General features: G+C 45.5%; 1 protein-coding gene across 6 annotated transcripts in view; it reads right to left on the bottom strand.

Moving 5' to 3' along the window:
* Window positions 1-653: 653 nt before the first annotated feature.
* The window catches only part of RALBP1 (ralA binding protein 1), an 18,517-nt gene continuing 6,184 nt past the window's right edge, over window positions 654-12,986 (bottom strand). For 2 of the 6 annotated variants that reach the window (XM_078599327.1, XM_078599325.1), the window contains exons 2-12: window positions 8,327-8,577; window positions 7,605-7,810; window positions 7,172-7,448; window positions 6,660-7,009; window positions 6,391-6,552; window positions 5,925-6,056; window positions 5,684-5,794; window positions 5,117-5,238; window positions 4,554-4,674; window positions 3,814-4,185; window positions 654-3,687 (exon numbers count right to left, since the gene is read on the bottom strand). In XM_078599327.1, coding sequence (XP_078455453.1) covers window positions 3,394-3,687; window positions 3,814-4,185; window positions 4,554-4,674; window positions 5,117-5,238; window positions 5,684-5,794; window positions 5,925-6,056; window positions 6,391-6,552; window positions 6,660-7,009; window positions 7,172-7,448; window positions 7,605-7,810; window positions 8,327-8,570 — 2,391 coding nt within the window. In that variant the 5' untranslated portion in view covers window positions 8,571-8,577 and the 3' untranslated portion in view covers window positions 654-3,393. Of the gene's footprint in view, window positions 3,688-3,813; window positions 4,186-4,553; window positions 4,675-5,116; window positions 5,239-5,683; window positions 5,795-5,924; window positions 6,057-6,390; window positions 6,553-6,659; window positions 7,010-7,171; window positions 7,452-7,604; window positions 7,811-8,326; window positions 8,578-12,986 lie in introns of all 6 variants that reach the window. The other 4 variants (XM_078599324.1, XM_078599323.1, XM_078599329.1 and 1 more) reach the window with 2 other exon arrangements.

Genomic DNA, 12,986 nt, shown 5'->3' with positions numbered 1-12,986 from the left:
TCTTAGAGCTACCAACTCCCCATCTCCTAAAATCAGCCTGTCAGCGTGCATCATCTGCCTTAAATAGCTTATATAGGCGTAATCCTGTGGGCATGCAGAGAATAAAACTGCATGTGGGCTGTAATTGCTTTAAGATGCTACCGTATTAGCAGCTGGCTGCAGAGCTGCATGGGAACCCACTATGTCACAGTATACGTTAAGGGTGCAATGACAAAATTTAAATCGCATGAAATCCCAGCAGACGAGTATAAACATCGTGCTTGCCGCCTTGCGTCAATTGTGACAACGCAATGAGTAGGTAAGGACTTAATTTCAACCAGAGCTGTCTGGGACTGAGCTCCTGCAAATATTTACCCCAACCAACATATACTGTGGGGGGCGGGGGGCAGAATATATTCCATGCAAAATGAAGCCCTGGCGCAGACCAATGGAGCTAAATAGACGTGCTTGTGTGTTTAGAACTATATTGCAAGACATAATAAGGAACATGAATTCGAGAAGACACGCAGGTTAATTACATATTTCAACATGTTACAAATAGTGGGCATGAGCAGAAGAGATAATGGCCGATTGTCAAGACATGATGGGAAGTGGCAGCCGAGGATATGAACGTGTTGAAAGGTTGTGCGAGGAGATGAAGCGATGAAATCAACTCAGGTGGAGATGTTGTTTTATTACACCACGGAATCGTGAGAGACGGCGAAAGCTTGGAGAGGCCTTCATCCAACAGTGGATCGATGAAGGCTGATGAGTGCTATATTTGAGGCTTGAAGGATATACAGTTCAGTCGGCTACATATATGATATCCAATCTCAACACGAGGGACAATCTGGCGGTTGCCTTTACTGATGTTAATTATTGACGAGAACGACTGCTCTGTGCATTGCTACAGCCCTTAACTCTACATTGGCATTTTTATGAAGCGGTTTTTACCTCGGCTGGTTTATGGATTTTTTTTGGCATTTCACATTAATTCGCATGTTTTAACGTGCGTTTCAAAATATTATTTTTGCACCTAGCTATATTAAATAGATCTTGGTTAGGATGTATGTTAAGTCTATGTCGAGTCGATCAACGCAATACGTGGAAACATTGCTTTAAAGCAGTGGTTCTTAACCTGGGGTGCCCTTTGTGGGGGTGCGAGACATTCCATGTTTTTTTTAACAAGGTAAATCATCGCAAATAAATTAAACACGGGCACGTAAGTCCAACTACTTTGTTTCATCAAACCTATGTATTTATTAACATTATACATTTTATTACGATTGAGAATCAAAGGGGTGCAGAGGCTGCAGTAAAGGTTAAGAACCCCTGCTTAGTGTATAACTATGGTATAATAAATTAAACGAACTTATAATATCACGGTTAGATGAATGTATACCCATGCCCATGCCGGCGATGGGGAGTATTTGTTTGGCCTTGCTTCACCACACACGTCAGTGCGGGTTGGTAAATGATAGAATACAGAATGTACTGTATAATAGGCGACTACGACTGAAATTAAACATGGTTAGAGATAAATTTTAGATACTCTAAACAACGCCAAGAGCACTGTAACAGCAAAATGCAGCATAAAGCACGTAATCGTATGAAAGGTGTGCTTTTATAAATCGCTGTCTAGAATGGAGAGGCAAGAGAAAGTCAGACAATGTAATGATTAAAATTATCAACGGAAATGTATTTTTTGGGATCTACACCGCATTGTAAATCAAGGATGCAAGACCTCACGACCAAACTGGGTGTGATTTAATTTACAATTAGCACGTACATTAACTATGCATTGTTGCCTACAGTGCAACATCCCTTTTGTCAATACACTGTTGGATGACGGCCTTCACCACTAAACAATACAAGCTCCCGAATAAGCCTATAATTATGCATGACAGCATATTCGGCATAACTAAACGGTTGCATAAACGGTCATAAAAGGCGCTCATAAACTCAAAGGGTACATTTTGTTCACAGAAAACGCATACAAAAAAATGTTGGTGGATATTTATAGATGCATATATTTCATCAGGAGCTGAATGAACGTTAGTTTGCGTCGTGTGGCAGTTCCTAATGCATACCAATAGTGAATACTGCTGTGAACACGTCTCGTACACGCATTTTGAGTTTGTCATATACACACTCGCACCATTTTCAACACGGGGACATTACCAATTAAAGTGTATTCAAATACCGTGCTGCTGTTTGTGTGATAGTCGAGGCTTAAGAAACACTCGATCGGTTCCGAAGTGAATTGTTAAAAGGCTTGTAAATGTGAATGAATGGGTTGCGTTTCTTGTGAACGGCATGCGTATCAAAGGCCGTTTCCATTGAACGCACTTCGCCCTCTGCTGTCAAAGAACGGGTACTGAAAACCCCACTGGCGCTTTGTCGCTCGAGTTGGTGGATCTTTCAGCGTTACATGACTTTAACATCGTGCATAAGCAGTAAATATTTAACTGAAAGTACAGAGCAATGTATCACTGCCCCCTTTTTTGCATCATCGCCCCCTTTTTTGCATCACCAACTGGTTTAGACCTCGCATGAAAAAAACTACTTAACAACTCCATTTAACTGCTTGCTTATGCAACGACACGTATCATGCAGAGAATGCATATACATTTTAATCCACACTTAACACGTGGTGTTTTACAGCATGCAGCTACAGAATTTAAATCGCATTTCATGAATATTTCCATTGAATAAACACTATTAAAGGGCAATGTGACCGATACAAAAAAAACAATGCTTGTCGTGTTGACGCATATTGATCTAATTTAAAAATGTCCTGAAAAGGAAACTGGTAGGTGCATATCCTATATTACACGTAATAGTTAACACCTTACAAAGCATATGCAATTAAGCAACTCATCATGACGAGAAAAATAACATGAATAAATGTACCAAGGTTATTAAAATAAAATAGGAGTAAAAGGTAAAACTTTATTTCCAATCCCAGGGACATGTCCAAAGGCACATTGTTTGAAATTTAATACAGCAGTTTCACTTTTATTTCACATTATAAAACAGAGCCAGACCATTATATTATGGCCTAAATAGATGGAAGGTTCCTATATTTTACAATTGTAATTCACACTCCATTTGTATTCATTTTGGTGTTAATACATGCGCAAAAAATGTGCTCTGCTTAAAATTCCGGTTGGCTCACTTTTCAATGTGAACTAAAAATGGAACCATAATATTTATGGACAAACAACTTACATACACATTTCACTTATTGCTACAATATTTTAAACAAATACAAGCGATACCTCTGACTTGCATGTGTGGACATAAAGGTGCATATTCTGAAAATTAGAACCCGGTTAAAACACATCCCATAATATATTATACATAGCTTAAAGGTTAGATTTTTTTTTGTTATATGTCATTTTAAAGAACACTTTATATTTCTGTTTCTTTGGCAGGCGAAGGCTTCTGTAAATCCTTTGCATTTCCTTTTACCTCTTCTTTACCAACTTCCTTTGCTGACCTGGATTCTTTCCCAGCATCCTTGGCTGATGGTACATTCTTCCCAGAACCCTTCACTTGCTCCCCCTTCCCAGAATCCTTTGCGATTTGTGTTTCATCAGAATTCTTTGTCACGTTATCATCTTTGCAAACGTTCTTCACAGGTTGTACCACCTTACCAGCTTCTTCTGCTGCGACAGCATCCTTCCCAACATCTTTTGCAGCATCCTGCAAAATAAAATAGTTAAACGCTTAAAATCACAAAACTTTCAGGCACTAACTTCAAAAGCTATATATAATAGATGGCCAACATTTGCACAAATAAATGAGAGATGACGGACAGAAATTGCACACCTTCGCATTCGCGATTCCTGCCATTGACGCTTCCTTCCCCACATCCTTTGCAGGTTTTGAGTCCAGAGGAGCATCCGTAGGTGACTTGGCCACTTTAGAATCTGCCGAAATCTCTGCAGGAGACCGAGCTGCAGCTCTGTTGTCTGCTGCATCGATGGAAACAGCGGATTCCAACTTGAGTTTGTTGGGTGCAACAGCGATGACGGCTGATGCATCTGGAGATAGCTTAGCAGTTTCTCCAGCGGCCGCTGCCTCCTCTTGGCACTGCTCCTGCCTGTTCCGCTGAGACTTCAGAAGGCGGATCTGCACCCGCAGCTCTATGATGGCCTCCCTCTCCTCGTGGATGGCTTGATTCAAGTGGTTATTCTTGATCTGTGAAAAATGTCAAAATGTTTGCACAAAATAGTACACAAATATTAACATTTGTATATTGCCTTCAAAACAAAAAATCACCCATGTCAAAATAATGTACTCTGTATTTCATTGCTGGGCATAGGCTAGAGTTCACAACAGACTATACAAGTGTGATAGTCTGGGTTGGGCTGCGTGTTGAGCATTATGTGGGTAGATACGACATGAGATTTCTCAAGTCAGTTGCTGAAGATGCCCACAGTAGTGTGTCGAAAGCTTGAGAAAGGTAAGGCTTAACAAAGGGCTTCGCCTGGAAGGCCACACTCAGAACCCTGTGTTGTTACAATCAAGCCAAAATACTCGAATTCTTGTACACTGCAATTGTTTACCTCAAGTTCCTCATTTTGCCGAATTAAATCATCCAGAATCAGCTGCAGCTCCTCCTCGTCCTCACTCTCACTTTCACTGTCCGAGCTGTAATCTTCCGTCTCACTGCGCACCTGTTGTCGACTACCTCGTCACACACAAGGAAAGCACACACGTTCGTTCCTTCCTTAGAATTCAATAAGAACATGCCAGGAAATGCATGATTAATTTTATCAGTTCACTTGGGTGTTATCGTATAAATATATTCTTACAACAAAGTGTTGGCTCCCTCCAGTCACTATCCAATGACTTGGGGGAGCAGTGATGTAACGGTTAGTGCATTGTGCTAGAAACCCTGCCACCTGAGTTTGATTCAAAGCATAGTGCACTTATCACTGCAAAATCACTGAAATATGGTCAAATTAAATCACAATGATTTACACGGCATTTATCCAGCAATGGCTTGACAAAAGGCTCTAAAGATGAACTAAATCATGATTCAACTATTTCACCGACAAGAAGGATCACGATTTTGCAACTCGAACTGGTGTCATGTGAAAACCAACATCTGTGGAGAGGCCCTCACCTCTGTATCTCTGCGATTTCAGCCCGCAGTCGTTCGATCTCCTCCTTCTCAGCGGCCATCTTTCTCCGCAGCAACTGCTCCATGGCGAGCAGCTCCTCCTGTTCTGTCAAAACCTCATCCTCCTGAAGAATAAGCAGTGGAAGATCACCAATGTCCATTATTTTCAAATCATACATTTACAACATTGATTTATCTTACTTAATGAGTTCATTTTCAAGCCATGGCTAACAACCAGTGGCAAGTGATATCTGAACGAGTCCTACTCCCCAACTTCACCAACCTCACCAACCTATACTGATCAGTGTCATGAATGGCAAACAACCCTCCTGAAACACATTCGAAAATGTACATTTTGTGATGTTATCTGACAATTAGCGGTGGAGCGGTCACACAGTGGTTAGCCAACTGCACTATGAAACTGGCATCCCAACTTTATTCTCATCCACGACTCACACTGACCGGCGTAAAGTATGATCAAACATCCCCCATGACCATCACAGCGTGGGGAGGCCTTCAGCAATGGATTGGCAAAGGACTGTAAAGGAAGTATATGATCAATGTACATACCTGTGCTATGAGTATGTTGATCACTTCCTCTTCATTTTCTGTCATTTCCTCCTTTGAAACATCCTCCTTTGATAGGCTGGCAATCTCTTGAGCTATCTTTTCTTCACAGTCCTTAAAACACATGTAATCCACATGTGTCCAGTGATTACAGATGGAAACGATCTCTTCCTTTAATATGTTTTCATACGTCTGCTGTACAGAATATTACTTTTTGGAATGGTATATCTTGCACACTTCTCACCTGTCGTTTGACCTCACGGAGTTTGCGTTTAAGGGCTGTCAGGATTCTTTGAACCTCCCAAAGCCTTTCCTCCTTCCCAGAGTCCTTAACACCAGCTTGCAGGTCACTGTGTAACCTGTTCAGCATGAATTCCTATGCGCAATAAAATAACAATGTTATTTGGCATAGCATGAACACTTTAAGGATGTAATGTCTATACAATAGAATAATTCAATGTGCTACACATGCAACAAAAATTGGCATTGTATTACAAGCCAATCATAAACAATAATGTAAACTAAAGAACAAGCTTTTATAATGGGTTTATGGTGAACAGCAAGGGTGATAATAGCGTATTTCCATTTATGTAAAATGTTACTAATAAAAAAATAATGGTATTTTTTTTAGAACCTTTACATATTTGAGCCATATCAACGAGCACCTACTGCATCATGAGCTATGTCTAATTTACAGCTGAGATTCTAACCTGTCTCCGGATCTCTTCTTTGATATTTTCTTGGCTCTCTGGGAAGTTTGGAGCATTTGCCAGGTTGGACCAACGAAGTGGCCTGATTGCAGAATTCAGATTCACGTTCTTAAACAGGTCATTCACATGCATAAAAAACATATAAAGCAGTCGGTGGCTTATCTGTAAGAAAACACATTAAACAAATTGGTTAATTGAAATCCGTTTTTGTTTCATTTTCAGGACACAATAAGCAACAGTATATGCATGGCCAAAGCATTATTACGCACCTGTGTTGTGGGGTGCAGGACAATAGAAATGCCTTGCACATTCATCTTATTGTCACTCTCATGCAGCACCACATGGTCCATGTGGACCATGAGCCAGGAGAGGAGATGGCGATTGAATTTGGGAAGCTCTGCCAAAAGTCGCTTGCACTCAGCCAGCCGATCTTCAACCAAAGGACGGCTGCAGGCTTCCTCAATTTTAGGGTGGAGCTCTCGTGTCAACAAACTCTCTGGAAGCTCCCGCAGATACTGTTTCAGTACACTTGCAACTGTGTGAGGGTCATAATCTTCCAGGTTGGGAGACTCCTCGCGATCGTATATGGCCTTCAATTCATCTACCTTCGACTTTATTCCTGCCATTGACAAAGGCCTCCATTAGCAAGTTGAATAAATAACATCTTATTATCAGTGTAAGTTATTTTTATCTGAAAATTGTGTGATACACGCTGATAATTTGTAATATAAATCTTGATATTCCAATATGCAGACATAAGTGAGCGTGTTTTGAAACTCACCAGAAACCCTGTAGATGCCTTCACACTTAAGGCCATTACGTTCAATGTAGTCGATGCACTCTCGGCACACAGCTGGCAAGGGCACTCCGTCGTAGAGGGCAGTGCGATGCACAGCCTCCTCCAAGGTGGCACCAAAGATGGGACCAGGCTTGGGCCCCACAACCACCTCTACCTCTGGCCAATCCTGCTCTGGTACAGTCAAGACACTGGCCTTCTTTTTCTTCTTGCTTTTCTGTTGCTTATCTTTCTTGGGGAGTTTTACAACGTCTGCCACGGCCTGCTATGACAAAGAAAATGCGTGTTTGTTGTATTGTCCATAACAGCGCACATCCTGTATTACCATATACAAATTATGTAAAGTCATTTTTGATCAATGAACTTCGTTAAAATACATTTCCTTGAAATATATATTTTTTAAACATAAGCATCTAACCGTTCGCTCCTTGACTTTCTTTTCCTTTTGTTTCTCTTCCTTGGGCTTCTCCTCTTTGACCTTTTCCTTAATGCGGAATTCCTTATCTTTTTTTTTGGAGAAGCTGGGCTTTTTAAATACTTGGATACCCTTGGACTTCTTCACTTTGGTAGGTGACTCTGCTTCATCTGCTGAACTGTCTTCCTGGAAAGCCGCATATCCCTCAGCTGGCCCAAGGAACACACATTTTTACACAAAGCAGGGAAATTAAAAACCAAGAAAGCCCACCTGCATATGTATGAATATTTACAACACTGTCTATGTACTGCTGGATTAAGGCCTCCCATACCCTACTGGTTATGGGATTTTAAACCATATTTTGCCCTGCTGGTCAATGTAGGCTGAAGGGGGGATCCCACTGATCAATGTGGGTGGGTGAAGGGAGACACCCAGGACAAGTGCACCACTTGCTATTGTCAGTTATGGACTTGAATCGAACTCAGAGAGCCAGGTTCATCGTGCAGTCAGCTGACCACTGCTCCACTGTTCTACCCCAATACGTAAATGTGTTACTTATAAAACTGAAGTCAAAAAGGCAAATGTGTATTACTGCTCATATTAGCAATGAGATGAAGCTCATCTTCAAGAGTGGCCCTTATCCTTTTATATAAATTATAGACTCTTACGACGGGGTTAGTTTATGCGTAGAAAAACCAAAATGGGGAAATAACAAGATAACTGACTTCGCTTCTCTTTCTTCTTGAACTTGCTCTTCTTCTTGGCGTGGTCGCGATCCTCATCAGAAGGGACCTCTCCAGGGAGATGGCTGCCGTCTGTGAGTCCCGTGGGCTCAGTGAGGCGGTAGAGACCCGGGAACTTTGTAGGGCTAACTTCCTCAAAGCTGGGGCTGCGAGTCATGCCTGAGCCCTCGGCCGCCCTGCGGTTCTCGGCTGGGCTGCCTGGTGCTGGCAGGAAGCACTCAGCCATTGCCCCCCTGTTAAGATGCAACACAAAATTACATATCTGTTATTTAATAGACATGCAAATAAACTGTGCATCACGGGCTGTCTCATGTGAGTTTAATTATATTACATTTTATACGGCGTCGTTCATGCAAAACTGCATCTCACAACGCTGTACAAGACAAAAAAAATATATTGCAAAAAAGTATAACACCAAAACCAAGGTCTATTCAAAGGCCGTAGTAAACAAAAGGTTTTTAAATGGGACTTAAATAGAGAAAGGGGCTTAAGTTGATGAATATTAATGAGCTTAATTCATGAAAAAAATACTTGAAAGTCACCTTCATCAGTGTTCTGTATGTGCAATTGTATGAGGATGTCTGCTATTCAACATGTATTAATGGTAAAAATGGTCATGCCAATACTAAACTATACATTTTAATAAAAAAATAATTTATATGCCAATAAACTGTTCAACATATGTCCTAAAAACTGTCCATATATCAATGACATTGATTGGTTGGGGTCACAATATTGAGCCTGCAACGTTGAGTTCCCAGGTTCAAACCCGAGTGTCAGCGTAAATGACTGAACCGGTTTCTCAAGTATAGCGAGTTGATGGCGTTATAAGTGTAGTAACGCTCACGACTCGTTCACACCGGAGTTGGAGGCACACTTGTTTATTTTACACCAACGTTGTGACATACACATTTGAGGGGGTATCGGCCCCCTCACCCGTCTATCTGAGGACACACCTCTCTAGCTAACCCTAGCCTGCCTCTGAGTCCTCCACTAATGGGCTAGGGGAGGCTATCTTGGCCCGACACTGGTCAGTCGGGCCCGGTACCCAGAGTCCAGACCAGCACTGGCTCTGGCTCTGGTACCACGCCACTGGCTCGAGCCTGCGCGGTCCTGATAAGGACGGCGTACCAGGGGGAGTCCAGGGCTCTATCTCAGACGTCTTCCGCCTCCTCTTCTTTAGCTAAACATCACTCCCGAGCCCTTCGATACAATCCCCTTTTATACCCCACCCCTCCCTGAGGGGTGGGGCCCCGGGGGATCATAACGACCGAATCGACCCCCCAGGGTGTCTGGCGCGGACGTCGCAGAGGGCACCTGCTTGTGCACACATGTAGCCCCGCCTACTGTGTTTGTTTACCATAGGCTGCCATGCATAACGGGCTCTCTCTCTAACACCCCTACATCACTCCCCCCCGCATAGCATGCAGCCGTCCCGGCTGCCAACATACAAAAATTTGACAATAAAGGTGCCTTCACCCCCTGACCGCGCGTGTGCCTCACTATTTTTGAACAATAACAGGAACCAGAACAAGAACGCAACAACAAGATGAGAAACAACCCGACGCACCCCCCCCGAATAAATACGAATTCCGTAAAAAAAACAGCTTATATACAACCAGCAGGGAACCCACCCCGCACACACAACAAACGGTGAACCCAGCATATGTACATCCGAGGAGCGGGAAACACACCATCCACACAACACCCAATAAACACAACAGCTTTGTACACATTTTCCGGCCTCACAACAGTTTGCGCATTTTAGCGCGCGTCCTTGCAGCGGGCCCCTCACACGGGGTAACCCCGCGTGGCGGACCATCAGGTGGCGACTGTCCGTCTTGAGGTGAGCATTCCTCTGACTCCGCGTGACCCTCGGCATCCGCAGGAGGGGTGATCGGGCGTGAGCCCGTCACTCCTGATGCTCCTGAAGGTGGCACAGCCGGCAAGGCATCAGGTGAGAGCGACAGAGACGGACCCAGCAAGTCGGCCGACCCCCCACATGTTTGGCCACGCGCGTGTGAAGTGGGGTCGTGTACCGCAGCGAAGGGTTTTAATCTGGAGGGGTGCACGAACCATCGCCGCTTCCCCCACTTGATGCGCACGCACTGCGGACGTAACACCTCCACCACTTCCACAGGGCCCCGCCACGGCCGCACAAGTTTAGAGGAGGTTGCCAGTGGCACCTGGGGGCAGTGCAACCATGCCTTGTCCCCCGGCTTCCACTGCAGCATGTGCGCTCGACTCAATCTGAGGCGCTCATTTGCCTTCTGACGGAGGTCAGAGTTTTGCATTGCAGCATCCCGTGCCTCGGTCAATTTGTCCAGATTAAATTTAACGTGGTCAGCCAGATTAGTTTTTCCCTGCGGCACGGGGATCCGCAACTGGGCACGAACAGGCGGGTCTGGTTCTCGGCCGTACATGAGGTAAAAGGGAGAAAACCCCGTAGCCGCATGGGGTGCCATCCGGTACGCCGCCAAGACCCCCTGAATTTGTAGGTCCCAATCCGTTTGCGAGTCCGAAACTTGTTGTGATAACATGGACGAGATGGTGCGATGCAAACGTTCGACCATCCCGTCAGTTTGTGGGTGATATGGGGAGGTCCGAATTTTCTTTGTGCCCAGGAGATCGCAGACTTGTCTGAGTAGTTTACCGGAAAAATTTCTGCCCTGGTCGGTCAGCAGCCTCTCCGGAGCACCTTTGTCCAGGACATAACCCTGAACAAAGGCCTCCACGATGGCTGCTGCCGACTGGTTGGCCAAAGGCCAGGCCATAGGCCAGCGTGTAAAATACTCGACACCCGTCAACAAATATCTATTCCCTCTGGGGGTGGCGGGGAATGGTCCCAAAATGTCCAGAGCGACCAGCTCGTTTATCCTGGACACTTTGATCGATTGCAAGGGCGGGTTAGACTCTCGTGCCGGCGGTTTGCGTTGTGCACATTGAGGGCACGATCCCAACAAATCCCCCACATCCCTCGTCATGCCAGGCCAGTAAAAATCAAGTTGCAGCAAGGCGAGAGTCTTTTGGGTCCCCAGGTGTAGGAGGCGCTCATGAGCGGCCCATACCACCCTACCCCGCAACCCAGTAGGGACAACCAGCCGATGTCGACGTGACTTCCCGTCCCAATGCATTAGCAGACCTTGGCACATTTCCCATGCGTCGGAACCACCACTTTTTCCCCCCGCCGCACCGCCAACGCGACGTCGCCACCCGAGGAGGGAGACATCCTCCATCTGGAGGCGCCCCCATTCAATGACGGGCAACCCCAACAGGGAATCTTTGCCCTGCTGTTCGATTGAATTAGGAACCATTGCATCGTCGTCGTTGGCGGCCGCCAAGACAGGTACCGATGTGTCCCCTGGAGGCCTGCAACGTCCAGACCCCAGGAGGCATGCACACTCGGAGGTGGTTGGCAAGCGTGACAGAGCGTCCGCGTTGGTGTGGCGAACGCCCTTACGGTATGTGGTTTGGAAATCGTAATCCTGGAGGACCTCCAACCATCGGGACAATTGTCCCGATGGCTGTTGAACCCTCAGGGCGTACTGCAGTGCCGCATGATCTGTGCGGACGGTGAAATGCCGACCGTACAGATATGGGCGATACTGTTGGACGAAATGGACAATTGCCAACAGTTCCCTACGGGTGACACAATACCGTTGCTCCGCTGGAGACAACACCCGACTGCCGTACGCAACCACATGTTCCACGCCGTCAACCACCTGGGAGAGCACGCCCCCAATACCCGTGTTGCTCGCATCGGTGTCGAGCAAGAACGGTTTTGAAAAATCAGGGTAAATCAGGGGAGGAGCGTTTACCAAAGCATCCCGAAGGGAGCAAAAAGCAGCCTCCTCCTCCTGACCCCAGCAAAACCGAACCCCTTTAGATGTTAAAGCATGTAGGGGTTTGGCGATAGTCGCAAAATTAGCGACGAAGCGTCTATAATACGACGCAAACCCAATAAAACTCCTAACCTCTCCCACTGAGGTGGGAGTCGGCCAGGAGCTTACACACTGCGTTTTGGCGGGATCGGTAGAAATACCTGAGCGCCCCACGATGTGCCCCAAATAACGCACCGACTCGCGTAACAAATGGCATTTTTGGGGCTTAAATTTCAAATTAGCAGCCCGCATCTTTAGGAAAACCGCCCGCAACCTCTGGAGATGTTCCTCAAAAGTTTTGCCAAAGACAATGACGTCATCCAAATAAATCAGGCACGACTCCCATTGCAATCCAGCCAAAACCAATTCCATCAACCGCTGGAAAGTTGCCGGCGCTGAGTGTAAGCCCATCGGCAACCGGTTGAATTGAAACAGGCCGTGCGGAGTACGGAAAGCAGTTTTAGGCTTTGAATCATCGTCCAGAGGAAGCTGCCAGAATCCCGAAAGTAAGTCCAATGTGGAGAAGAATCGCGCTCCCGCCAAGGCGTCAAGCGATTCGTCCATCCGTGGGAGCGGGTATGCGTCGGCAACCGTAATTTTATTAAGGCGCCGAAAGTCAACGCAAAACCGCAACGAACCGTCCTGCTTCTTAACCAGGACGATCGGCGCTCCCCAAGGGCTGTTGGAGGGAGAAATTATGTCGGCGGCTAGCATGTCATCAACAGCCGATTTGACATGGTCCTTTTCGGCGGGACTCAACC

The sequence above is a fragment of the Lampetra planeri genome, chromosome 12, assembly GCF_965212315.1.
Source record: "Lampetra planeri chromosome 12, kcLamPlan1.2.h2, whole genome shotgun sequence".
In the NCBI taxonomy this organism is placed as follows: Eukaryota; Metazoa; Chordata; class Hyperoartia; order Petromyzontiformes; family Petromyzontidae; genus Lampetra; species Lampetra planeri.
This window is presented reverse-complemented; position numbering and strand designations above follow the sequence as displayed.